Raw genomic sequence first — 26,627 nt, forward strand, 5'->3', positions numbered from 1 at the left:
TTTTTTTATTTTTATTAAGCAGTGAACAATATTAGGATCTTATAAGTGTGTAGTTATAAATGTTTTTCTTTCACTCAAGTGTGAAACTGTATTTATAAAATTATACATTTATCATTTTATTGCTATGTATATATTAATTTAATTTAGAGTGCAAACTTACAAAATATGTAAATATTAAAGCATCAAATCTATATGTCATTATTTTAAACTTAATTACATTTTAGTGAACATAGTCTTTGAGAGGAAAATGTTTTTAATTTTTTAGTTTCAATATTTTTATTTTTTCGCAAATCTGTTGTTAATGTATATTTTTTCATCTCATTAAAGAGAAAACTTTATCAAGATGTCATTATAAGTGAGGTCATTATTCTTACATATATATATATATACATATATATATATATATATATATATATATATATATATAATTTTTAATTACATTTACGTGTGTAATTATTAGTGCAGACTTTCACACAACACATTTTATTAATTTAAATTTTAATATTTGTATCTTTTATTTAATTCTTTTCTCTGTTTTAAATGTTTATAAGCTATTTTGTTTTTGTTTTTTAATGCTTTTAATCATGTAAAGCACATTGAGTGACCTTGTGTATGAAATGCGCTGTATAAATAAATGTGCTTTGCTTTGCTTTGCTGTGCTTTTCTTTTTTGTTTAATACATTTTTATTATTAAAGAGTAAACTATATTAAGATAACAATAACATAGTATAAAAGTGCAAAATATATGTATATGTAAAAACATATGTAAAATACAAATATCTTTCCATAAATGTGATTATTATAATTTTTTTTATTTTAGCAACGTACTGTATATTATGTCATTGTAAATGTGCTCATTATTCTTTATCTTTTACTCAAGAACAAAATATATTTTTGAAATTATAATTCCATAGTCGCCCGAAGTCGAAGTCAAAGAAGAAGAAGAAGAAGAGGTGGAAAGCGGGTTCTTCGGCAGAAAGAGAAGAGGAAAACACAGAGCCTAGAACTGAATGTGGGGACTTTGAATGTTGGGACTATGACAGGAAAATCTCGGGAGTTGGTTGACATGATGATTAGGAGAAAGGTTGATATATTGTGTGTCCAGGAGACCAGGTGGAAAGGCAGTAAGGCTAGAAGTTTAGGGGGAGGGTTTAAATTATTTTACCATGGTGTAGATGGGAAGAGAAATGGAGTCAGGGTTATTTTAAAAGAAGAGTTGGCTAAGAATGTCTTGGAGGTGAAAAGAGTATCAGATCGAGTGATGAGGCTGAAATTTGAAATTGAGGGTGTTATGTGTAATGTGATTAGTGGCTATGCCCCACAGGTAGGATGTGACCTAGAGGTGAAAGAGAAATTCTGGAAGGAGCTAGATGATGTAGTTCTGAGCATCCCAGACAGAGAGAGAGTCGTAATTGGTGCAGATTGTAATGGACATGTTGGTGAAGGAAATAGGGGTGATGAAGAAGTGATGGGTAAGTACGGCATCCAGGAAAGGAACTTGGAGGGACAGATGGTGGTAGACTTTGCAACAAGGATGCAAATGGCTGTAGTGAACACTTTTTTCCAGAAGAGGCACGAACATAGGGTGACCTACAAGAGCGGAGGTAGAAGCACACAGGTGGATTACATCTTGTGCAGACGATGTAATCTGAAGGAGGTTACCAACTGTAAGGTAGTGGTAGGGGAGAGTGTGGCTAGACAGCATAGGATGGTGGTGTGTAAGATGACTCTGGTGGTGGGGAGGAAAATTAGGAAGACAAAGGCAGAGAAGAGAACCATGTGGTGGAAGCTGAGACAGGACGAGTGTTGTGCAGCTTTTCGGGAAGAGGTGATACAGGCTCTCGGTGGACGGGAAGAGCTTCCAGAAGACTGGACCACTGCAGCCAAGGTGATCAGAGAAGCAGGCAGGAGAGTACTTGGTGTATCTTCTGGCAGGAAAGGAGAGAAGGAGACTTGGTGGTGGAACCTCACAGTACAGGAAATCATACAAGGAAAACGGTTAGCTAAGAAGAAGTGGGACACTGAGAGGACCGAGGAGAGGCGAAAGGAATACATTGAGATGCGACACAGGGCAAAGGTAGAGGTGGCAAAGGCAAAACAAGAGGCATATGATGACATGTATGGCAGGTTGGACACTAAAGAAGGAGAAAAGGATCTATACAGGCTGGCCAGACAGAGGGATAGATATGGGAAGGATGTGCAGCAGGTTAGGGTGATTAAGGATAGAGATGGAAATATGTTGACTGGTGCCAGCAGTGTGCTAGGTAGATGGAAAGAATACTTCGAGGAGTTGATGAATGAGGAAAATGATAGAGAAGGGAGAGTAGAAGAGGCAAGTGTGGTGGACCAGGAAGTGGCAATGATTAGTAAGGGGGAAGTTAGAAAGGCATTAAAGAGAATGAAAAATGGAAAGGCAGTTGGTCCTGATGACATTCCTGTGGAGGTATGGAAGCATCTAGGAGAGGTGGCTGTGGAGTTTTTGACCAGCTTGTTCAATAGAATTCTAGTGCGTGAGAAGATGCCTGAGGAATGGAGGAAAAGTGTACTGGTGCCCATTTTTAAGAACAAAGGTGATGTGCAGACCTGTGGCAACTATAGAGGAATAAAGTTGATGAGCCACACAATGAAGTTATGGGAAAGAGTAGTGGAGGCTAGACTCAGGACAGAAGTGAGTATTTGCGAGCAACAGTATGGTTTCATGCCTAGAAAGAGTACCACAGATGCATTATTTGCCTTGAGGATGTTGATGGAAAAGTACAGAGAAGGTCAGAAGGAGCTACATTGTGTCTTTGTAGATCTAGAGAAAGCCTATGACAGAGTACCCAGAGAGGAACTGTGGTACTGCATGCGGAAGTCTGGAGTGGCAGAGAAGTATGTTAGAATAATACAGGACATGTACGAGGGCACCAGAACAGCGGTGAGGTGTGCTGTCGGTGTGACAGAAGAATTTAAGGTGGACGTGGGACTGCATCAGGGATCAGCCCTGAGCCCCTTCCTTTTTGCAGTGGTGATGGATAGGCTGACAGATGAGGTTAGACTGGAATCACCGTGGACCATGATGTTTGCAGATGACATTGTGATCTGCAGTGAAAGCAGGGAGCAGCTGGAGGAACAGTTAGAAAGATGGAGGCATGCACTGGAAAGAAGAGGAATGAAGATTAGCCGAAGTAAAACAGAATATATGTGCATGAATGAGAGGGGTGGTGGGGGAAGAATGAGGCTACAGGGAGAAGAGATGGCAAGGGTGGAGGACTTTAAATACTTGGGGTCAACCGTCCAGAGCAATGGTGAGTGTGGAAATGTTTATAAAAAATGCAAAGTTTATAAAACAGTGGTGAGGCCAGCCATGATGTATGGATTAGAGACAGTGGCACTGAAGAGAAAAAAGGAAGCAGAGCTGGAGGTGGCGGAAATGAAGATGTTGAGGTTCGCTCTCGGAGTGACCAGGTTGGATAAAATTAGAAATGAGCTCATCAGAGGGACAGCCAAGGTTCGATGTTTTGGAGACAAAGTTAGAGAGAGCAGACTTCAATGGTTTGGACACGTCCAGAGGAGAGAGAGTGAGTATATTTGTAGAAGGATGATGAGGATGGAGCTGCCAGGCAAGAGAGCTAGAGGAAGACCAAAGAGAAGGTTGATGGATGTCGTGAGGGAAGACATGAGGGCAGTTGGTGTTCGAGAGGAGGATGCAGGAGATAGGTTCTCATGGAAAAGGATGACGCGCTGTGGCGACCCCTAACGGGACAAGCCGAAAGGAAAAGAAGAAAGAAGAAGAAGATAGTCGCCCGAAGATAGCTGGGATAGGCTGCAGCACGCCCGCGACTCGAGTGAGGATAAGCGGAACGGAAGATGAATGAATGAATAAATCCATAGTTTATAATTATATTCGTATATTGAAGTGTTGATTTAATTTTTAGTCCAAATTACATTTCCGGTTTATATCACAATAAGTTTACTATAAATATGAAAGCACCAGCTCTATATACAGTGTCATTGTTTTTAATTAAACTAACAAAATTGAATTGAGAGCAAACTATATTTGTATTGTATTACTTTTAATTTAAAGATTTTAAACTATTTTAAAACTATTTTAAGATACTAATCATATTCTTTCCAGTCCTCCATGGATAACATGGATATTTGAATTCAACAGCCGTCAATGGCAGTGAATGAGTTTTAATATTTTGTCTCTTCAAGTGCAGACTACAGTATATGTACATGTCACCATAAATGTGTGGATATAATCCATCTTATTTAATTTTATTCAAGCACAAACTATATCTAGGCTACATATCACAATATGCCCTCAAAGTGAGCAGTGAGGAGTTCATCTTTTGTGTTCCCTTGTCCAATAAGCAGCTGCCACACAGACTGGTGATATTCATACATTTTATTTCATAATGCTTCAACTTTGCAACAATGTAGGCTTGGGGTTGGAGTCCGACTCAGGCTCTACTCTGAGCAGCGTCCCGGGTCCGGCAGGGTTTGTGTGACAGGGTTCTGTCCGCCTAGGCTGGCCTGGCAGCTCACCGATTGGGCCTTGCTCCACTGGTCTGCAGGGAGGCTCAAGGTGCTGGTCCAGCTGTAGAGGCCGTCCTCGCCCGCCTCTCCCGGGAGGCTGTCCGACACCCCAGAAGTTTCGGGGGTGCCGCCCACCTTCCAGCTCAGGTTCCAGGAAGCGGGGAAGCCCCCGCTGGCCACGCACACGGCTGTGGCTTTGCCCGTCTGCAGCTGCTCTTTGGAGGGAGGAAAGACGGTCAGGGTGGGCCGACGCACCTCACCCGCTGTGTGGGGGGACAGAACAGGACAGGACCAGTTTTTTCTATTAGACATGCTTTCAATGGCTCTTAGGTCATGGTTCGGGCATGTTAATCTATATAGACACACCGTTTTAAACACTTTTTGTTAGTTGATTTTACATGGGGGGGGGGGGGCAACATGCGCCCAAATGCAAAATAACACCAATAATAATAATACATCGTTGCATTGTATACATAGCCAAACATTGATAAACCATTAGTAGGTAATGTTGATTTTTGTTTTTACCCCATACGCATCTGAGCATTTGTGTTTTGTAAAAATTTTAAATAATGATAATTTGTTTGTTAGTTTGATTGTTTTAAGCAAGATAATGTTAGCTGGCTCATGCTACCTATGGCAACAAGCCCACCACCAAAAAATTTAAACTAGCCGTTAGCAGCTAATATAATATAGAATGTCGATTTTTGTGTGAGTAGCACAAAACTCCCGAATGAGCTTCACAATTCGGCGTTGGATGGTTTAAATCCGTTGAGAAATGTTTAACTTGCGGTGAATTTATGAGATATTTCCATTAATATGAATGTTTTTTTTTTATCTGGAAAAATACTGAATTGCGAGCAAAGTAAACAATTGAGGAGTGTGAAAAATGAAAGCACGGATGTCCCGAATGACCTGAAAATTTTGACCTTAGAATTAGTTGAGAAATGTGGGCGTTTTTAAACGTCGAAAACAGCGAACGCATAATGATTGAAAATATTTTTTTGGTGCAAAACAATATATGATAATAGCAATAGTAATGAAAAGTCTGTTACTTACAGCCGAGGACGAGTTTGGTTCCTCCGCCGAAACTCCACCACAGTGATGCAAAACGGTGAAGGGGCCGTACAAAAACCTCGTTGACTGTCAACGAGCAAAGCTCCACTGGTGTCGCTGACGGTTTCTTTCCACAAATGCATGTCCAGTCAGTCGAGGCCACTGCATGAGTCCTTTTGGGATTGTTACCACTCGATACAGATGTGGAAGACTCCAAGAGTCACAACATACATTTCTGCTAAATACAATAATAAAGCATACTGATGCCCTCACTGATGTGGACGAGTACAAAGAGTCCAAAAAACAGGAAGGGCGGGACCTCTCACTTTCACAAAGGCAGGTGCACTCACAGATTTAATTTGCATGAGCCTCTGCGCTTTGCAGTTTCTTTATGTCTGCACCACTCTTTTCACATAAACTCATCCCAAAAACATTCATGTTAGGTTTATTGAAGCCAATAAATTGACCATAGGTGGAAATGTGTGTCACCCGCCTCAGTAATGAGGAGAATAGAGAATGAATGGATGGATTGTTTTGGATGTTACTCGCTTTAACTCTCCTCTTTAATGGGTAAAATGCATGCCGTGTTGGTTTTAAGTCTGGACATTGACTTGACAAATCTAAAACCTGCACATCCGCCTCAAGCGATGGATTGTTTATGAGGGCTTACTCCTTTCAAGTCTCCTCTTTAACAGATAAAATGCATGCTCCCTCAGATTTGAGTCTGGGGATTCACTTGGAAAGTCTGAAACTGTCCACTTCTTGCCGCTGATGAATGAGGATAAGTGTTATAGGAAAGGATGGATGGATGGATGGTTTTGTGGGGTTCTTAACTTCGCAAGTCAACTCCTTAGCAGGTAAAATACATTGAAAATTGGAAATTGACTTGAGAAGTCTGAAACCTTCCTTTTTTCCCCATCTGATGAAAGCCATTTTTGTTTGGGCAACATTTTGAGGTCCTCGGTTTTCGATGAAACCCGGGTTTCTTTGTGGTTAGCATGTCTGCCTCTCAGCTCGAAAGGTTCTGGGTTGAAATTGCAGCTCCAACCATCCTGTTTCAAATGACAAAAAGGGCACTAAATATGTTAACTTAAATACAGTAATGCCCTCAGACAGGTGTGGAAGAGTCCAGAGTCAAAAAACAGGAAGCGATGACCTCTCACTTTCACAAAGACAGGTGCGCTTGCAGCTTTATTTGCATGAGCTTCTGCGCTTCGCCGCTCAGCCGCTTATTCATAAGTCTGCACGAATCTTTTCACACAAACTCCTCTTGTAAACCGAGTCAGGATGCGGTCGCCCGTACTCGCACTCGTCCTTTGGGCTCTACTGATTCCGGGTGAGACTCTTTGAAACTTGGTGTCTGAGCAGAATATTTGCGTGTGGTGTTTCACATTCTATCAGGTGTATCAGCAGTCAATTCCAAAAGATGTAGGAGAAAATAACAGTATGAAACTTGTGTCATGTCACGGTGGAGGTTTTCTCTCATTCATCACTGTCTCATTTCAGGATCTTCTGCCGCTGATTTCCTGAGGCAGACGGACAGAATGAAGTCCGTCTCTCTTGGAGGGACGTTGACCATTGGCGCCACAGGAAGTTCAGACATTGGGAGCGATCTCAGTTGGTACCAATTGAAACCTGGGCAGGCTCCCAAACTGCTCATCTACGATGTATCCGATCGCTTCTCTGGCACGCCATCTCGATTCAGCGGCACGCGATCTGGCTCTGACTACACTCTGACCATCAGTGGTGTCCAGGCAGAAGACGTGGCTGATTACTATTGTCTCGGCTTTCACGGCAGTGGAAGGTACACACGGTGATTCAGAGCCGTACAAAAACCTCTTTCGACTTTGAGCGAAGTGAAAGCAGCCTGCAGAATGTGGCAAGGGGAAAGCAGAAGACACTGAATGATGAGCATGACTGGTCGTCAAGCTAATGAATCACTCAAGCTGACTGAAAACATTATATTCATATTATTCTTTCTAGTTACAATATTTGTATTTTTTTATATGAATGAGTGGTTATTATTTATTTTTCTCCGGGACAAAATATATTTATTTATTTAGTTATTTTACTTAAATTATGTATTAATTTTATTTAACCTACATAATAAACTACATTTATGTGTCACAATGAATGTGTGGTTATTATCATTGAAACAATTCATTAAAGTGCAAACTATATAGTATATCTTTACTTATGATGTAATTATATTATTTGTAAACATTAAATTATCCTAATTTTGAGAGCAAACTGTGTATTTATTAATTAATTAATTTAAATATTTCTAATTTTATAAATCTGTGTTTATCATCATTATTTTTTTATTTTTATTAAGCAGTGAACAATATTAGGATCTTATAAGTGTGTAGTTATTAATGTTTTTCTTTCACTCAAGTGTGAAACTGTATTTATAAAATTATACATTTATCATTTTATTGCTATGTATATATTAATTTAATTTAGAGTGCAAACTTACAAAATATGTAAATATTAAAGCATCAAATCTATATGTCATTATTTTAAACTTAATTACATTTTAGTGAACATAGTCTTTGAGAGGAAAATGTTTTTAATTTTTTAGTTTCAAGATTTGTATTTTTTCGCAAATCTGTTGTTAATGTATATTTTTTCATCTCATTAAAGAGAAAACTTTATCAAGATGTCATTATAAGTGAGGTCATTATTCTTACATATATATATATATATATATATATATATATATATATATATATATATATATATATATATCATTTTTAATTACATTTACGTGTGTAATTATTAGTGAAGACTTTCACACAACACATTTTATTAATTTAAATTTTAATATTTGTAGTTTTTATTTAATTCTTTTCTCTGTTTTAAATGTTTATAAGCTATTTTGTTTTTGTTTTTTAATGCTTTTAATCATGTAAAGCACATTGAGTGACCTTGTGTATGAAATGCGCTATATAAATAAATGTGCTTTGCTTTGCTTTGCTGTGCTTTTCTTTTTTGTTTAATACATTTTTATTATTAAAGAGTAAACTATATTAAGATAACAATAACATAGTATAAAAGTGCAAAATATATGTATATGTAAAAACATATGTAAAATACAAATATTTTTCCATAAATGTGATTATTATAATTGTTTTTATTTTAGCAACGTACTGTATATTATGTCATTGTAAATGTGCTCATTATTCTTTATCTTTTACTCAAGAACAAAATATATTTTTGAAATTATAATTCCATAGTCGCCCGAAGATAGCTGGGATAGGCTGCAGCACGCCCGCGACTCGAGTGAGGATAAGCGGAACTGAAGATGAATGAATGAATAAATCCATAGTTTATAATTATATTCGTATATTGAAGTGTTGATTTAATTTTTAGTCCAAATTACATTTCCGGTTTATATCACAATAAGTTTACTATAAATATGAAAGCACCAGCTCTATATACAGTGTCATTGTTTTTAATTAAACTAACAAAATTGAATTGAGAGCAAACTATATTTGTATTGTATTACTTTTAATTTAAAGATTTTAAACTATTTTAAAACTATTTTAAGATACTAATCATATTCTTTCCAGTCCTCCATGGATAACATGGATATTTGAATTCAACAGCCGTCAATGGCAGTGAATGAGTTTTAATATTTTGTCTCTTCAAGTGCAGACTACAGTATATGTACATGTCACCATAAATGTGTGGATATAATCCATCTTATTTAATTTTATTCAAGCACAAACTATATCTAGGCTACATATCACAATATGCCCTCAAAGTGAGCAGTGAGGAGTTCATCTTATGTGTTCCCTTGTCCAATAAGCAGCTGCCACACAGACTGGTGATTTTCATACATTTTATTTCATAATACTTCAACTTTGCAACAATGTAGGCTTGGGCTTGGAGTCCGACTCAGGCTCTACTCTGAGCAGCGTCCCGGGTCCGGCAGTGTTTGTGAGACAGGGTTCTGTCCGCCTAGGCTGACCTGGCAGCTCACCGATTGGGCCTTGCTCCACTGGTCTGCAGGGAGGCTCAAGGTGCTGGTCCAGCTGTAGAGGCCGTCCTCGCCCGCCTCTCCCGGGGGGCTGTCTGACACCCCGGAGGTTTCGGGGATGCCGCCCACCTTCCAGCTCAGGTTCCAGGAAGCCCCCGCTGGCCGCGCACACGGCTGTGGCTTTGCCCGTCTGCAGCTGCTCTTTGGAGGGAGGGAAGACGGTCAGGGTGGGCCGACGCACCTCACCCGCTGTGTGGAACAGGACAGGACCAGTTTTTTCTATTAGACGTGCTTTCAATGGCTCTTAGGTCATGGTTCGGGCATGTTAATCTATATAGACACACCGTTTCAAACACTTTTTGTTAGTTAGTCCCAAACCTCTCATCTACAATGAATCCAGTCGCTTCTCTGGCACGCCATCTCGATTCAGCGGCACGCCATCTGGCTCTGACTGCACTCTGATCATCAGTGGTGTCCAGGCAAAAGACGTGACTGATTACTACTGTCTCGGCTATCACGGCAGTGGAAGGTACACACTGTGATTCAAAGGTGTATAAAAACCTCCACGGGCTTAGAGAGAAGTGAAAGTGGCCTGCAGAATGTGGAAGGGGCAGAAAGCAGAAGACATTCTGGATGACAAGCATGACTGGTCGTCAAGCACAACCAGCATCAAGCTACTGAATTGGTACTGAAGCAGACATTTGACATAATTTGAAATCTTAAATAAGCTCAAATTTTCAATGTATACAAACTAACTAAGCTCCATGTTTAACTTTCATTTCAGTTTCATGTGTGTGTGTTTTGTATAACAGCAACTGACTGAGGACTTTCACCGTGTAAAGTTATATATCGACTTGTCTGTAATATGCGGAAGGAGCAGCACCATGTCAATTGCATTGTGACAAAAACTGTATAAATCTTTACATTTTATTTAATTATGTCGTTACTTTGTTTTTGTAAAGTACAATATTATAGATTGCTATTTAGAAAAGAAAAAAAAATTTTTAGGAGGTTGGAATGAATTAATGCCATTTTAATTCTTTTCAATGGGGAAATTACTAAATCACACAAGCAACAAGGCGGACACAAATGCCGAGTTACCGCAACTATATTTTCATGTGGTAGTGAAGTTGTAGTGTAGTTTCTGTAGCCCATTGTTCTTCCACATAAAGACCTCCTACATTGCTCCCATATTGGAGGTAGCATCAAGTGAGATTAAGCGACTTTGTAAGTCATCAATATTTTGCGATATTGATCCATTATACCAGGTGAAATAGAATCATGACTGGAGAAGTAATTATAAAGGGCCTCAACCCTGATGCTCACAACTGTTTATCAGCACGATTGTGAAAAGACACTAGTAGGCAGATGGGGAATATCTCTCCATTTGTCAGTGGCCCAGACCATAAAAGTCGTTGGTCATTGGTCCCGGTAGCACGATAAGCAGCTTATGCCAAATTGGAGAAGGACTGATTATATCCCCGAGGAGATGTGTGATGAAGCTCTCTGCCCTGATTGAGATGTCTACTTCTGTGTCAAAGCCATTCTCGATCGCTGCCAAGACTGGTGATGGTGTGTGGGGGTTGCCCAGGAAAAAAAAGAAGCACACCGTCTCCTTGTATCGCTACTTTAGGAATGTTTGTGTTCTGTATTAGTAAAAGTGTGAAGCTAATTAACCAATGACAACGTGCTTTTGACGCAGTGTTTATAACGGGACAAAAGTTGCACTTATTTTCCTGTAATAAGACAAGTTGTTTCGACAACCTAATGAGCGAAATATCGTGAACAGCGAGCTATAGAGGGTCCGAGCCCTGCCTCGAGTAGCGAAAATCGAGTACAGAGGTACCTTGAGAAAGGAGGGACTCGACTCGAATGCGTTCAAGTTTTTCAAGATTAGAGCCGTCATTCATCCAATTTTTTTGCTTTGACTTGTGAGCAAAAATTTGAGATACATGCGGCCACTCTATAGTTGCAAGTCACTTCACAACAAGCAGATTTTTGGCAGATAGTGAACAATTCTTCGCAAAAGAACTTCAAGCTGTTAATCCGCTGTATGCGGATTCATGTGACAAACACGGGAAACGGGTGATTTTACCTCACTGCATTAACTGCAGGGGGCAGCGACAAAGTCGATCAATAACTGACGCTAAAGCAGTAGTTGTCATGATCCCTGTTTTTGTGGTTTTGAATATATTTGGTTTTGTTTCATGTTTTCTTGTGACCTATATTCATGTCTTGTTTTGCTCATTAGGTTTTCGTTTCCACCTGTTCTCGTAATCTAATATGCCGATGTCACTGCAGTCTGTGAGATAATACATCCTTACAGCTGAAGACGTCGCACGCGCTGGGATTTCTTCTCATCCCCGAACACTTCAATCATACGTCGCCGTCCTCCACCCACCCCACATTTACTCAGTTTGGCAAATAAAACCTTGGACTTGCTCTATGCAAATGGAAGTCTGCATAGGGCTTTTAGCCCTTCCCCCGCTGGGCTGTTCTGACAGTAAAAATGTCTATTTGCACACACTTTTGGACAATAAACAACACCCCAAGGATAAACATAAAATAAAACACAGTATTTTGAAGCCTTTTGGACCTTTTTGGAGGGTCACAACAGGCTCAATGTCCTCTCCCATTGAAATTACTTTCTCTCTTAATGTGCGGCATGCAGCCCATGCAGCGGACACAAACACAGAAACAAACTTGACCAACAGTGTATTGGTCATCCTCAGACCTCCTTAATATTCTATCAGCAGGTGCAGCGTTGTATGATCTTTCTCCTCAGCCAGGAAGAAAAAACAAATTGCCTCAGGGTACTTGAAAAGAAGGCATCAATTAAACACAAACATAGTCTCTTGGTGTTTATAGCCATGTTTCAGTACGACAATTTACCCTTATAGCAAAATATGACCACAGGATGTGAAGTTAAATGCATCTCAGGAGATAGTGGTGTAAGTACATGCACAAATTAGCTAGAACACTGCCAAGTTTTTGGCAATGAAAATCAATTTTGTGCCTTCTAAATGAACCGCTAACAGATGTTGGATTTCACCAAACGAAGCAATGTTGAGAGATCGGAACCCTCAACACCATTCTTATGTTTCGCTGAAAATTCATTTCAAAATAATATATATAAGATGGCAGCAAAGCAATTCTTTCTTTTAAACAAGGCTATGTATGGCCTGACTAAATTATGATCCTCCCGCTAGTTCAACATGGCATCAAGATACCACCAGATGGCACCAAAGAAATATTTTTGTATTATATATGGCTTCAGCCACAGCTCAAAAACAGGTTATAGGTGATTTCTTTTTTTATATATTATTCTACAAAAAAAAAATATTTTTTTAATTAAAATTTTTTAAAAAGAAAATCAGCCAATATGCAGATTTTTGCAAATGTGAATATTGACTGTATTGCATTGTATTTAAAAGGGTTTGCCAGTGGTACGCTATGCATTTAGTACCTGGGCTTTAAGGGGGGGGATTTACCCAATTTAATCCACTTCTTAAAACCATCGCTATCTCGTCCTTATTATTGAAAACATCATAGAAAAGCAATATAACAGCAAACAACTGTGCCACGTACATTATCTGGAGCAGTTCAATCAATATTTATCTAATAGCGTGACAAAAAAAAACATTACAAATGTCAATAATATCCATCTTACTCACACCAGATGCTGATTATTAAATGTATTAATGCGAGCAGATTTTGCAAGTCTCTTAACCGGGTTTTGAACAGAAACAAAAAGCCGCAACTCATCTCTTTAGCAGTGTCGCACAGGTGAATGTAATGGCTTCATTTAGGAAAGCCTCTACAATCCATAATGTCTCTGATTAAGCTTCGAGTGCATGTGGGCCACTCCACTCCACCTGGGTCATATCTGTACAAATCTTGAAATGACAGCTATTGCTCTGAATGCACCATTAGTTAATAAATCCACAGAAACATTGAATCGATGCAAAAGTGCAAACAGAGCAGCAGCTGAGGAAATGATTCCTGATGCTGCTCTTCATAAAACTGGATTAAGATAGAGATAAAATGGCCAGTCAGTGGCTTGGATGGTGCTTGAAATTATTTGGGATGGAAATGGCGAATGCAGAGAATAGATATTATAAAAGATCTGACTTTTGTGCAGAATGCTGGAGGGTTTGGACATCTGCTGTGTGTTGTGTAGCTTTGCGGTCTGCTTCTACACACATGGGAAATCACGCCGGCACACAAGTGTTTAAGGCAACACGTATGGCTCCAAGGACGACACATATTGGATAGGTGAGAGGCCTTCGTATGACAGTGTGGAGGTGAAACACTGACAATGTTTGTGATACAGCCTCGATTTGATTCTTATTATTGCCCATGGAAGACTTGCCAATTACCAAATAAATAGTGTGGGTAATAAATGAGTAAACTTACTTTTTGGTCATCCCATGGCCTGCAGAAGATCTGAATGATGCAACGTCCTGTGAACCATGTGATTTGTGAAATATTCCAATTTTTTTCAGGGGTGTAATGTGTTAAACAGGACTGAATGAACCCCCAGGGACAAGATTGAAGTGTGAATTTAAACAAAAACAATTTTTTTTTAATAAAAATAATATTGTGTACTTTGTTACTTCCTGCTGCTGCCAATTACACAGTAAGACAAGAAAGAAAAAAAAGTATTATTCTTGAATGTGTACCGTGCATTTAAGACTTATATTTAAGAAGACCAACAGTACAGCAGACACACATGCAGGAACCCACTGATATCAGATTCTCCACAGACGGTAATGCAGTGCAACAGCCTGAAGACATGTTACGTCTGTTGCCTTGACTGGGTATTAGGTTGCTGGTCCGTCCACCTACAGAAGTTACCCACAGCTAATCATCAATTCAACATGGCCATATGTGCCCATTGGCAGTTATTCCACAAAAGCCACTGGAGGATAACACAAAATAGATAAATAAAGCAGAAATAACCACGGAATCTGAAAGTATATGAAATGTGTTGCTGTACCTCAGCTCAATGAACAGGTGAGACGTATTCAGATGGGAGCTTGTCTTTACTTTCGGATTCGTGTCATCGGACACTGAAAAAAAAAAAGTATAAATGAATACTTCAGTTCCAAGATCAGGACAAAATACAGTGAAGCATACAACACTATTTTTATTTATTTCTTTTTTTTTTATAGCCACAAAGAAAATTATCTCATTCTGCTAGCCAAGGGAGCTAATCTAAGATTCAAGACCTCAGCTCTGTTTCTTCTTTCTGTAGCTTTGGTCTGTCATGGGCATTGTCATGAGATTCAGGACAGAATATTTATCGTTGGTTCGTCATGGACATTTTTATTTAATTTTTTTTTTAATTCAGGACTTACATTTCCCTGCATTTTCCTAGGGGCCGCTTTCCTAAGTCTCAGATTGAATTCCTTCAAACCCTTCGAACCTGATTCTACGTGAAGGGAGGTTTGTTAAAAAGGCTGTGCGGCATGGATATGATTACTCAAGAGTACATTATTTACAAAATGTAAAAATATTTATTTTAAAAAAATAGAAAGGGAAAACAGTAAAAACCTATTTTGATTCCTAGTGGCTCATTTTTCATAAAAGCCAATTTTGATACATTTGGGGGTGGCTTTCACTTTCATGATAAACATTTGTTCAGTAAACACAGCTTGCTTGCTTGGTTGGTTCAAGGCTTAAACTGTGCCTGCCAGCAACACTGAGGCTCACAAATGAGCACATATCACATCTTATTTTGTTGTGGTCTGCACAAAAAAAAGGAAGTATAAACCCAATCGGGCCGCAGGCATCCATGGGCAGGCTTCCCATGGCCTTGCAAGTAGCTTTGCTGTGAAGATGGGAAATGCTATAGAAGGGCATAACCTCCTGTGGAGAAAGGTGATTTTATAGTCAACAGCACAAGCAAGGATCAAAACAGTTTCACCTTGGTAGGGGGCTAAGATGGTTGGACGTCTTTTTTATTTCCCCGGGCATGTCGCATTTTTGAGGCCTACAAAATGTGTCTTTTAAAGTTAACCAGGATTTGAAGGACTTTAGTCTGCATGTTTTTTCTCCGCTGTATTAGTATATCCTGTGGCACCCCTTACAATTTCTTCCGTCATTGACCGTTTTTTTAAATCAGTCTTTGTGCAATTTGTATAACTTTTACAGTTCAACCAGTTCAGGGTGTACCCCGCCTCCTGCCCGATGACAGCTGGGCTAGGCTCCAGCACGCCCGCGACCCTCGTGAAGAGAAGCGGCTCAGAAAATGGATGGATGTTATTCTTATCCTGTTGTCTCTCAATTCTGTGTTTCAGTTCAGTTTTTATCCAGTCAATTCCTGACTTGGTGTCCTTGTATTCTGTGCAATTGCTCTATGTAGCGTCAGTGTTTTTAAGAACATATTTATTTACATTACTAAACTACAAAACCATTTTGTCTGGCAAATTTACAGAAAAATGCATCCAAACTAATCGCGAGAAGCTTTATCATGTAACAAGACAATGACCCAAAACACATTGCCAACACAACAAAGGACTTCATAAGGGGGGGAAAGTGGAAGGTCTTAGACTAACCAAGTCAATCACCGGACCTTAACTCAATAGAGCATGCATTTTACCTCCCGAAGAGGAGACTGAAGGGAGAAACCCCAAGAAACAAACAAGAACTGAAAGAAGCTGCATTAAAGGCCTGGAAAAGCATTTCAAATGAAGAACACAACAGTCTGGTGAAGTCAATGGGTCGTAGGCTTGATGCAGTTATTGTAAGTAAGGGCCATGCCACCAAATATTAACTATTATTCACTTTAAGTTAATGTCTGTTCCGGCGGCACGGTGAACAACTGGTGAACACATCTGTCTCACAGTTCTGAGGACCGGGGTTAAAATCCCGGCCCCGCCTGTGTGGAGTCTGCATGTTCTTCCCGTACCTGCATGGGTTTCCTCCCACATCCCAAAAACATGCAGGGTAGGTTAATTGAAGACTCTAAATTCCCCGTAGGTATGAATGTGAGTGTGAATGGTTGTTTGTTTCTATGTGCCCTGCGATTGGCTGGCAACCAGTTCAGGGTGTACACCGCCTCTCGCCAGAGATAGCTGGGATAGGCTCCAGCCCGCCTGCAACCCACGTGAGGATAAGCGGAACAGAACATGAATGAATGAATGAATGTCTGTTCCAATACTTTTACTCACTTGAAAAGTGGGTGGCTTCAAACAAAAGGTGCTGTCCTGAGTTGTTTTAACCCATCTAGATGTAAATACCACAAAATCTGGAATTCTGTACTATTGTCTCATATTCTTTTGATCTGATACTCAAATGTCTTCAGTATACAACAAAAACAACACAATTGACCTTGGCATTTCAATATTTTTGGAGGGGACTGTATAGGAACAATTAAAGGCCATTAAAGAGCTATGCACTCTTTTGTGAATGTTGTGTTTTAGTGTGTCCCTTGACTTCAAATTAAGAAATCATTCTTGGTGGAACACTTCCCTCTCTTGTTCACCTTTGAAACTGCATCCACGAGGCTGTTACGGATTACTATGCATCTGACTCAATTGCGCTTACTATTAAGGGATGTCTAAAGAATTAACTTTACAACACGATTCAATACCGAGGATAATAGGGGAACATACAATAATTTAATTTAAACATGTGCAAGTATGTTTACGGCATATTCTCTGTAATAGTTTGTTGATTGGAAAGCAGTACCTGTCCAAATATAAAGTAAAGATGTTAAGTTCCTTAAAGGAAAACCTGTTGCTATAACAGTCATTATTTTTTTCTCAAATACATTTGTGGACTATATATCTTTATTTAGTAACAGTAATACAGTACATTCATTAATGTAAAGGAGTGGTCTCCAACCTTGAATACTATGGGAGTTACTTGAATTTTTTTATTTATTGCAGAACCATTCATGTAATAGTTTTTTTTGTGACATTTTGAGGTAATATGTAAAAATAAAAATAAAAAATAAAAGAAAATCCATAAATTAAGCAAAATATCCTGTTAAAATACAACAGTGACTAAAAATCAAGCTCAAAGTTATATAATTGGCTTAATTCAAGTTTCTTACAAGCCACAATTAACTGCAAAAAGCAGACTCTCTTCACACAGCACCACAAAACCCGCAAAGAGATGAAATGAGAAAAGCGCGTGTCTGTATGTGTAGTTCATCTTCAGGAGGTCCAGCGCCACCAGGCCACTTTCATGCGATCCCATACGGCATCCAAAGAGTCGAAGGCCGGGCGTACATCCAGGGTGGAGAATTGGTACGTGTCTTTGTTGAGCTCTCCGTCATAATAGTCGATGACGTAGCGCACCTCCTTTCCGCAGCGGTCGATGATCCAGTCGTGACGGTCAAAGGGCAGCTCGTAGCTGCGAGAGAGACAAGGCATCAGAGGGGCAAACGTGGCACTCAGTCTTCTGTTTTGTAGTACTTAAGTGTCATTTCTCGACAAGCCTGAAATAATGAACCCATTCTTAATAAGATTATCAAAGCAGAACAGAGCCGAAATAATTGGCACACTTCTTGTGTTTGATCTCACGAGACTGTGCAAGTGAACATAATGTCGTGTGTTCTACTTTCTCTCAGTGCCACACACTACAGTGCTACCCCATCTCAAATCAACTTTGCCCACTAAATATAATGGAAATGACATGAATCCGAATGAATGACTACTACTAGTGCCACTTTTGGTCTACTGGTATGCAATTAATCCTTACTAGTAAACTACTGTACTGCACTAGTAGCACTACTAGGGTCGAAGTCGCAGGCATGTGTCACGAACTAGTCGATTCAATATCCTTCATATCAGGCTTAAGGTTCCAATTACTAGTACACTCCATCCTCTATATAGGATAACTCGGGCATATAAGTAGGACAATTACATGGTACTAGTGAGGCAAAACTGTTCATTAGTTGACTGTGTGCTACTAGCACTACTAGTGCTTCACTCTCTTCACACTTACAGGTAGCAAGCAGATGTCAATTAATGCACAGTTTTGCTTCACTAGTAACATGTAGTTCTCCAATTAACAAGAAATTATGCAAATATCGATATTATGATTAAAGGAGATAAATTGGTATGCCTTCTTTGCGAAGAGACAGGATCAGTAATAAATACAATATAATATTTTGTCTACATTTTGGACATTTGTTTTTCTAAAAACAACAGTGTACCTGGAGGAACACAATTTGTCAGACTGCGATGTTTATCTATGCTACACGAAATAATTTATTATTTATGCTATAATAAAGTAATGTGAGAATTGACCTACTTATTCCAAGGAATGAATAAATTCATTTGCACAACAGACGGTTTCAGTTACAAAACTAATTTTGGGAGAAATTGTACAATAGTTGCTAAAAATCAATCAAATGCAGAGGTATATGACAAGTAGAACACATGTACTGTATTTTGTTTTAAAACTGGCCCTCTGAGGGCAACAATTATGCCACTGTCACCCAGATTAAAAAGGTGTTTGACACTCCTAATATGGAAAAAGTGTGCCTTTTTTTTCAGCAATAACAAATGCTAATGTAGTTTTTAGTCTATTACAATACAAACACATGGCAAAGTCATATCATATGTACATCACAGCGAGTGATCGCCTTACCCCATCCAATGGCGGAAGCGAGCCCTCGGCGAGTACTCTTTGGCTTTACCCCCGAACCTCTTCAATGTTGGACCACATGGACATTCACTGGTGGAATATTTGGTAGAAAATTGATTTGGCAGGAAAATCATCTGTTGCCATCTATTGATTTGTGCCTCACCCTGCATGCAGGGCTTCCCACTTCAGGATCTCCTGCCAGGCTTGTTCATTGTTCTTGTTGTGGATTTTGATTATGTTGCCCATGTCATCAGCGGCAAGATCGTCATCACGCCAGCGCCACCTGAGTGTAAATTTAATACACAGGAGACTTAAACCAGATAAACACTCATATCGAAACATCCCATAGTTTCTAAGATGTCCAAAACTAATACTTTATACACTGGTTTCATTAAAAGAAAGGCAAATGATCTACCACATTTTGTCGTTTTAATATTTTTTGTTCACACGTAGCAGAGAGACTGTATATACTTTTTGCAGCATTTTTTGGGGGTGGTGTGCTCTGGCTCAATAAAAGTTGGGAAACTCTGCTCTGAACAATAGCATAATTCCTTGTCAAATGGTTAATGTAGCATCACAACACAGGCTGCATTTCGCTATTAATCATAAACACACCGACCCCTTTCTCAGCATGGCGTTCCAGAACATCTGTTCAGAAGGGTACACCCAGTGCTTTTCTGTGCCATGGCGGGGAATTGTAGATTCTTCTCTGGTGAGAGATAACTTGAAGGGCTGGTCTGGAGCAGGCGCTTGGTTCGGAGGAGGCATCTGAGGACGTGTCACGGAAGAAATCGACATACAGCATTCATGATATAATACTAGTGTCAAACGCAAACACTAGGTTTAAAATGCAATTAAGCAAACTACCGAACTTCCTCAACCTCCGTGGCTTGGACATCATGCCTTTTGATACTGTTCTCCTGTTTGATGCTTTTATATTTATGGCCCAGGAGTGTTTTCCATTCAAACATTTATTGTAATTATGACTTACTACTGCCTTAACATAGTGTGACCCGCTAAAAAATTTTGGGTCAAATAAAGGCTTCCCTCCCAGTGGAAAAACTCATTCGCTGTTTTTGTGCTCATGCCAAATCAATAAAAGTATTACTTCATCGCCATCTTGTGGCACCTTTGGAGCCAGAAATTGTCTTGACGTGAATAGGAGTTTCATTTAGACAAAAGTGGTGCTTTGCTATCGTGGGGGACAAGGAACTACACTACAGCGAGTTGGAGATGCTTTTAGATAAAAGTAGTATGTTGCCGCCACCATGTAGCATCTCTATAGGCAATTCTAAACTTTTTTGCTAGGCAGGGAGTCAATAAATCATGGCTTTGTGGTATTCGCAGGGATAGGGACCGAGCCCTGCCACAAATAGTCAAACACTGTATTTGATTTTATATTATTTTCAGAATATTTTCCCTTAAAATGTATATTTTATAAACTGATAGGCTACAGCTGAGGGTTAGCATTACAGACTAGATGGGAGACTGAAGGTTTAGTTTAATATAGTGCAATGTTCATTGTTATTAGTGGGAAAAAAAATCCTTACACTAACTGTTCTAACGTAACATTTACATGCAATCTCAACAAATAAAAGCACTAACACGTATTTATTGTACCATATTTGCTGGGTCGATGTCATTATTCAGGCTTGCTGCAGCTTTCATGGGACACTCCACAAATTCATAGGCCCGATCCTGGTGAACTGGGCCTGCTTCTGCCTTGTGCATCGGACACTCCGAAGGCGGAGACGCTGCAAGCAGAACAGAGCACCGGATTAAGACAGAATGATATGACTTCACAACACAATGCAGGATACAGTATATGAGGCCTATCAACCTGTACCTATCTGTAACTAGCTGAGCTTGATGCATGCGACACTCTGACGGGGAAGATACAACTTTTAAAAAGTGAGACACACATGTATCAGATTATGTTCCCAGAGTTTCCATGGTGTTATCTTATGCATTATCACCTTTAACAGGCTGATTTTCTTTGTGCATAGGACAGCCTTGAGGAGGCGTAGCAATCATTGCCTCTGCCCGAACAGTAGGAGTAGCAGGTGTTGAGATGGAGGCCCCCATCTTGTCTCATCTGATGTGGCAACAAACACACACACACACACACACACACACACACACACACACACACACAGACAGACAATAAATACAGTGTTTCCCCACTATATCACAGTCCATCATTCATTTAATACTACGTGAGAACACTTCTGTGTTGTTAACATCTTTTTAATACTTCCGAAAATCTGTATTTAGAGTTGCACACTTTCTGTGTAGTGCCACGTTGTTTCGACACATGCCGGGCAGCACACAATTACCGTAACATCAATGCTTATTTCTGTTTTTTATGTTTGTGATCACATCTACACAAGGAGGAAAATCCTTTTATTAACTTGCCTTGTTTATGCAGCAGAGGCAAAAGTACTCACGCCCTGTACAAGTACAGATACGTGAGTCAAGATTGAAGTACTCCTTTGACTTCCCTTTACTTGCTGCTCTGATTAAAAGGTAAATATAACAGTTTTCAAATATAGGGAATAAAAAGTGAAAATGAATACAAAAGTAAAGTGCAGGTACCCGAAAGATTTACTTAATTAGAATAACTAAGTATTTATACTTCGTTACTTCACACCACTGCGTTTGTGTCGGACAGGAAAAAATCACTGTAAATATAAAAACACTGTTCTACCTCAAGGGTAATTACCACGTGTGCATTTGTGTCATAATTAACCTCATGACATTAAAACAATGTAATAATAATGATGAGATGATACATTGACATGCACATTTAAATAACCTCTGTGCTAACATTAGCATTTTGGAAGCTACACTCATATTTTTAGCCCACATATCTGCGATTCATTTGGAAAATCTAATGGGTGATTACTTCAACTAAGAAATAGCAGACTGACTTCATTTAGATGTTGAGCAGCTAACGCACAGACAAGCTAGTAGCACTGCTAATATTGGCTAAAGTTCCTAAATTAACAAATATCCCTACGTAAAACAAAGATATACAATGGACAAAAGCTGGCTACAGGGGTTACTTACCTATAAGTTGGAGTATGACTACACATAAAATTAGCGACTCACTGAAGTATTTCTGTCCACGTTCAGCCTCCAATGTCAACGAACAGGGTACTACAGGGTTATATGATGTGAGGCTGCGTCAATGCCTACGTATACAATGACATCATTACGCAGACTCGACGTGACCAGCCTCTTCTTCGTCATGTTTGTCTGACTCTCAAACAGCGTTTTGACAAATTACCGCCTCCTTCTGTTGGAGGATAAAACTTATTATGTAAAATATATACAACCCCAATTCCAATGAAGTTGGGACGTTGTGTTAAACATAAATAAAATAGAATACAATGATTTGAAAATCATGTTCGACCTATATTTAATTGAATACACTACAAAGACAAGATATTTAATGTTGAAAATGATCAACTTTATTGTTTTTAGCAAATAATCATTAACTTAGAATTTTATGGCTGCAACACGTTCCAAAAAAAGCTGGGACAGGGTCATGTTTACCACTGTGTTACATCACCTTTTCTTTTAACAACATTCAATAAACGTTTGGGAACTGAGGACACTAATTGTTGAAGCTTTGTTGGTAGAATTATTTCCCATTCTTGCTTGATGTACAGCTTCAGCTGTTCAACAGTCCGGGGTGTCCGTTGTCGTATTTTACACTTCATAATGCACCACACATTTTCAATGGGAGACAGGTCTGGACTCCAGGCAGGCCAGTCTAGTACCCGCACTCTTTTACTACGACGTTACGCTGTTGTAACACGTGCAGAATGTGGTTTGGCATTGTCTTGCTGCAATAAGCAGGGGCGTCCATGAAAAAGACGTCGCTTGGATGGCAGGATATGTTTCTCAAAAACCTGTATGTACCTTTCAGCATTAATGGTGCCTTCACAGATGTATAAGTTATCCATGCCATTGGCACTAACACAGCCACATACCATCACAGATGCTGGCTTTTGAACTTTGCGTCCATAACAGTCCGGATGGTTCTTTTCCTCTTTGGCCCGGAGGACACGATGTCCACAATTTCCAAAAACAATTTGTAATGTGGACTCGTCAGACCACAGAACACTTTTCCACTTTGCGTCAGTCCATCTTAGATGAGCTCGGGCCCAGAGAAGCCGGTGGCGTTTCTGGGTGTTGTTGATAAATTGCTTTTGCTTTGCATAGTAGAGTTTCAAGTTGCAGTTATGGATGTAGCGCCGAACTGTATTTACTGACATTGGTTTTCTGAAGTGTCCCTGAGCCCATGTGGTGATATCTTTAACACATTGATGTCGGTTTTTGATGCAGTGCCACCTGAGGGAATGTTGGTTTTTGGCCTTGCCGCTTAGATGCAGTGATTTCTCCAGATTCTCTGAACCTTTTGATGATGATGAGCCAGAGAGGAGGCACTCCGGTTTCCTCCCACATCCCAAAAATTCCTCAACTTTCTCAGTCTTTTTTGCCCCCTGTCCCAGCTGTTTTGGAATGTGTCGCAGCCATAACATTCCAAGTTAATGATTATTTGCTAAAAACAATCAAGTTTATCAGTTTGAACAATAAATATGTTGTCTTTGTAGTGTATTCAATTAAATATAGGTCCAACATGATTTGCAAATCATTGTAATCTGTTTTTATTTATGTTTAACACAATGTCCCAACTACATTGGAATTGAGGTTGTACTTTTAAATTTGTGAAATGTGTTTTCTTCTTTTGATGGTAGCAATTAGTCCTTTCCAAAAGGATATTTTAACACTAATACAAGGCATAAATGCAATATTGACTGGTATTAATGTAACATTGACAAGTATTTCTGAGAATTGTGTGCATGCATTATGTATCAAACTGATAGCCATTCATTCGCATTAATCAGCACCCAAGAAGCAGCTCTCGGTTTCAAAAAGGTTGGTGGCCCCTGGTCGAATAATTCTTCAGATTAACTGAAAAGACTTTGTGGAACCCAAATCAATGCAATAAAAATTTGGGGGGGGTTGGGGGGGGGGGGGGGGGCGACACACATTAATAAACCCTATACTGCTAAGTTAATAAACCCTATATAAATTGCTAAGTGAATATACAATGGTCTTTTTTTCTGCAGTGGTCATGATCCAAATTTAGCTCAAAATTACAGCTTGAGTGCTGCAGCCCTGCGACCACATTTTGGCTGCAAGCGAGCACTAAACGCGTTTGTTTGGCACTCCAGGCTCTGTAGTATCAGTTCTCTGCTTGCTATGTATAGACCGCGTACATGCTACCTAGCCAACACCAACACAGCGACATTGGCAAAGAAGAGGCAAGTCCAGGGAAGATTTTATTTTTCTTCTTCTTTTGGACAGCCCAAAAGGTACAACCAAAAGGCTAGGAGAAAGTGTGAAAAGGATGAGAGACAACATTTAAAGAAGAAAAACTATAACTAAAAAAATTTAATTTCACAAGATATCACACTTTTTATTTTAAATTGTTTTAAATGTAAAAAAAAGTCAAATTATTTTTTTTATTATTGTTATTTAAAATCTTAAATACATTTTCTTTCAATTTCACACTTTCTATTTGACATTTTTTAAATGTAAAAAAAAGTTTTTAAAAATTCACACTTTTTTAAATCTAAAATTGCAAGTAATCGTCAATGTTACAAGATGTAACACTTTTTATTTTTAACATTTTTTTAAATATAAAAACATTGAATACAAATTAGTCACATATTTTCTTTTGTTTAAAATTGTTAATACATTTTAGTGTTACCTCAAACCAAATTTACTTTGACTTTTAATTTTGTTCCTAGTGCAGTACAGTGGTTTACTAGGAAGGCTTAAATGCATCCTAGTAGGCCAAAAGTGGCACTAGTAGTTTAAAATTTGTTCTCATAGTGCCCCCTAATGGTTCTAGTATTGCTCTCAATTATATTACTAGTGGGAACAAAGAGCATAGTAGCACATGTAGCCTGATCTTGAATAAATGCTCCAATGGCTTTCCATTGCCATGTGTATTGTTATAAAAACGCACAATGTTGCCGCATGCTGGCCATTCGTGCTCAAGTCTGCCGGACCACAGGTGGCTCGTGTCATTTTCTTTGATACAAGATCCACTAACAATGTGTGTCATGTTCTCTCTCTGTTATGTCAACCCAAACTCAGCCCAAACATTTGGAAATAAAGCTAACAGCCCTACAGTAAAAGGAGGATTTGTTAAGAAAACAACAGCAGACCATATGTTCCTCTTTGTCATCCATCTTATTTGACACCCAAGCACTGACAGAGACTCCTTTTTTGTCCGTGTCTGTCTTCCGCCCTCTCTTGTGCCACAACAAAAATCCAGCAACGCGAGTCAGTGAAGACAGTTCTGCAAGTGTGCATGCATGTGTGTGTGTGTGTGTGTGTGTGTGTGCGTGTGTAAAACTATGCAGCTCCAAATGCACGAACACGACTGTACACTCAGTGTGAACATGACAGGTGTTTGCTTTGGTAAATGCAGCTTTTCCATTCACCTGCTTTGGCATTCACTCTTGAGTTTGTGAGTTTTTTTTTTCTTTTTTCCACATTCTGACAGATGCTGAAAGGCCATTAATTGCTGCCTTGTGGAACATCAACAAAACGTTGCTGCCATGTAGGAATGGGAATCTGACATGTCAGATACAGCGTCTGTCATGAAAAGCTTGCGAGGTTTCCTGTTGCTCAAACAAGCCTTTACTAGCCACAATGAGACAGGATGACAGTTATAAGAATGACTAATAAAGGGCTTTTAGCGGATGAACACACAACACACTGGCAGCCCTCAAATTTTTGGTGTCGTATTATAGCATTGTACCCGCAATCAAACGGATTAATATTATCAAATGGAACGGGGTATTGTCATGCATCAGAAGAAAACCAGGTCCCACTGCACCAGCATATGGTCCAACAATGGATTTCATCCAGCAGCAGTCAGGGTACCTCTGGTTAGCATGTGTGTGCAGTTCTCCAAGGATCCCAGCACAAGCCAGGAATCATCTGCGAAATACTTTATATAATATCTTTTATCACTTGAATTGTTCTACAGTGTATGTAATTATTGCTGACAAATGTAAGTAGGGGCTTATTACTCAACTAAACTCAACTTTATGGATAGTGCACATTAAAACAACAACCAGACCTGAAACAAAAATCAAACACAAAAAAAACAATAATAAATATATTCATCCATCCATTTTCTGAGCCGCTTCTCCTCACTAGGGTCGCGGGCGTGCTGGAGCCTATCCCAGCTATCATCGGGCAGGAGGCGGGGTACACCCTCAACTGGTTGCCAGCCAATCGCAGGGCACATACAAACAAACAACCATTCGCACTCACATTCACACCTATGGGCAATTTAGAGTTAACGCATGTTTTTGGGATGTGGGAGGAAACCGGAGTGCCCGGAGAAAACCCACGCAGGCATGGGGAGAACATG

The 26,627-nt window shown here is 39.4% G+C and overlaps 1 protein-coding gene and 2 gene segments (V, D, J or C); 1 reads left to right on the forward strand and 2 right to left on the reverse strand.

Annotated features, from left to right (window-relative positions):
• Positions 1 to 4,375: 4,375 nt before the first annotated feature.
• Positions 4,376 to 5,794, reverse strand: LOC133470557 (Ig kappa-b4 chain C region-like; the record flags this gene model as incomplete). The annotated part of the segment is given in 2 exon segments: positions 4,376 to 4,784; positions 5,578 to 5,794. Coding segments are annotated over 2 exon segments (549 nt in total), but the record flags the coding sequence as incomplete, so codon positions are not given.
• Positions 5,795 to 6,801: 1,007 nt separating this feature from the next.
• LOC133470469 (Ig kappa chain V region 3547-like) lies at positions 6,802 to 7,699 on the forward strand. The segment is given in 2 exon segments: positions 6,802 to 6,910; positions 7,081 to 7,699. Coding segments are annotated over 2 exon segments (360 nt in total).
• Positions 7,700 to 17,424: 9,725 nt separating this feature from the next.
• LOC133470399 (holocytochrome c-type synthase-like) lies at positions 17,425 to 22,363 on the reverse strand. Of its 4 annotated transcripts, none has more exons than XM_061758761.1 (8): positions 22,229 to 22,328; positions 21,575 to 21,674; positions 21,136 to 21,254; positions 20,780 to 20,913; positions 19,779 to 19,927; positions 19,323 to 19,442; positions 19,163 to 19,249; positions 17,425 to 17,920 (listed from the first exon to the last, which is right to left on the reverse strand). In XM_061758761.1, the coding sequence occupies exons 3-8, from the start codon at positions 21,242 to 21,244 to the stop codon at positions 17,722 to 17,724; spliced, it is 798 nt and encodes a 265-aa protein (XP_061614745.1). In that variant the 5' UTR covers positions 21,245 to 21,254; positions 21,575 to 21,674; positions 22,229 to 22,328; the 3' UTR covers positions 17,425 to 17,721. The 4 variants fall into 4 exon arrangements, with proteins under 4 accessions (XP_061614745.1, XP_061614747.1, XP_061614746.1 ...); XM_061758763.1 differs by having other exon boundaries at positions 21,575 to 21,669; positions 22,229 to 22,310; XM_061758762.1 differs by lacking the exon at positions 21,575 to 21,674 and having other exon boundaries at positions 22,229 to 22,363.
• Between the last annotated feature and the right edge of the window lie 4,264 nt (positions 22,364 to 26,627).

Source organism: Phyllopteryx taeniolatus, chromosome 20 (assembly GCF_024500385.1).
Source record: "Phyllopteryx taeniolatus isolate TA_2022b chromosome 20, UOR_Ptae_1.2, whole genome shotgun sequence".
NCBI classification, from domain to species: Eukaryota; Metazoa; Chordata; class Actinopteri; order Syngnathiformes; family Syngnathidae; genus Phyllopteryx; species Phyllopteryx taeniolatus.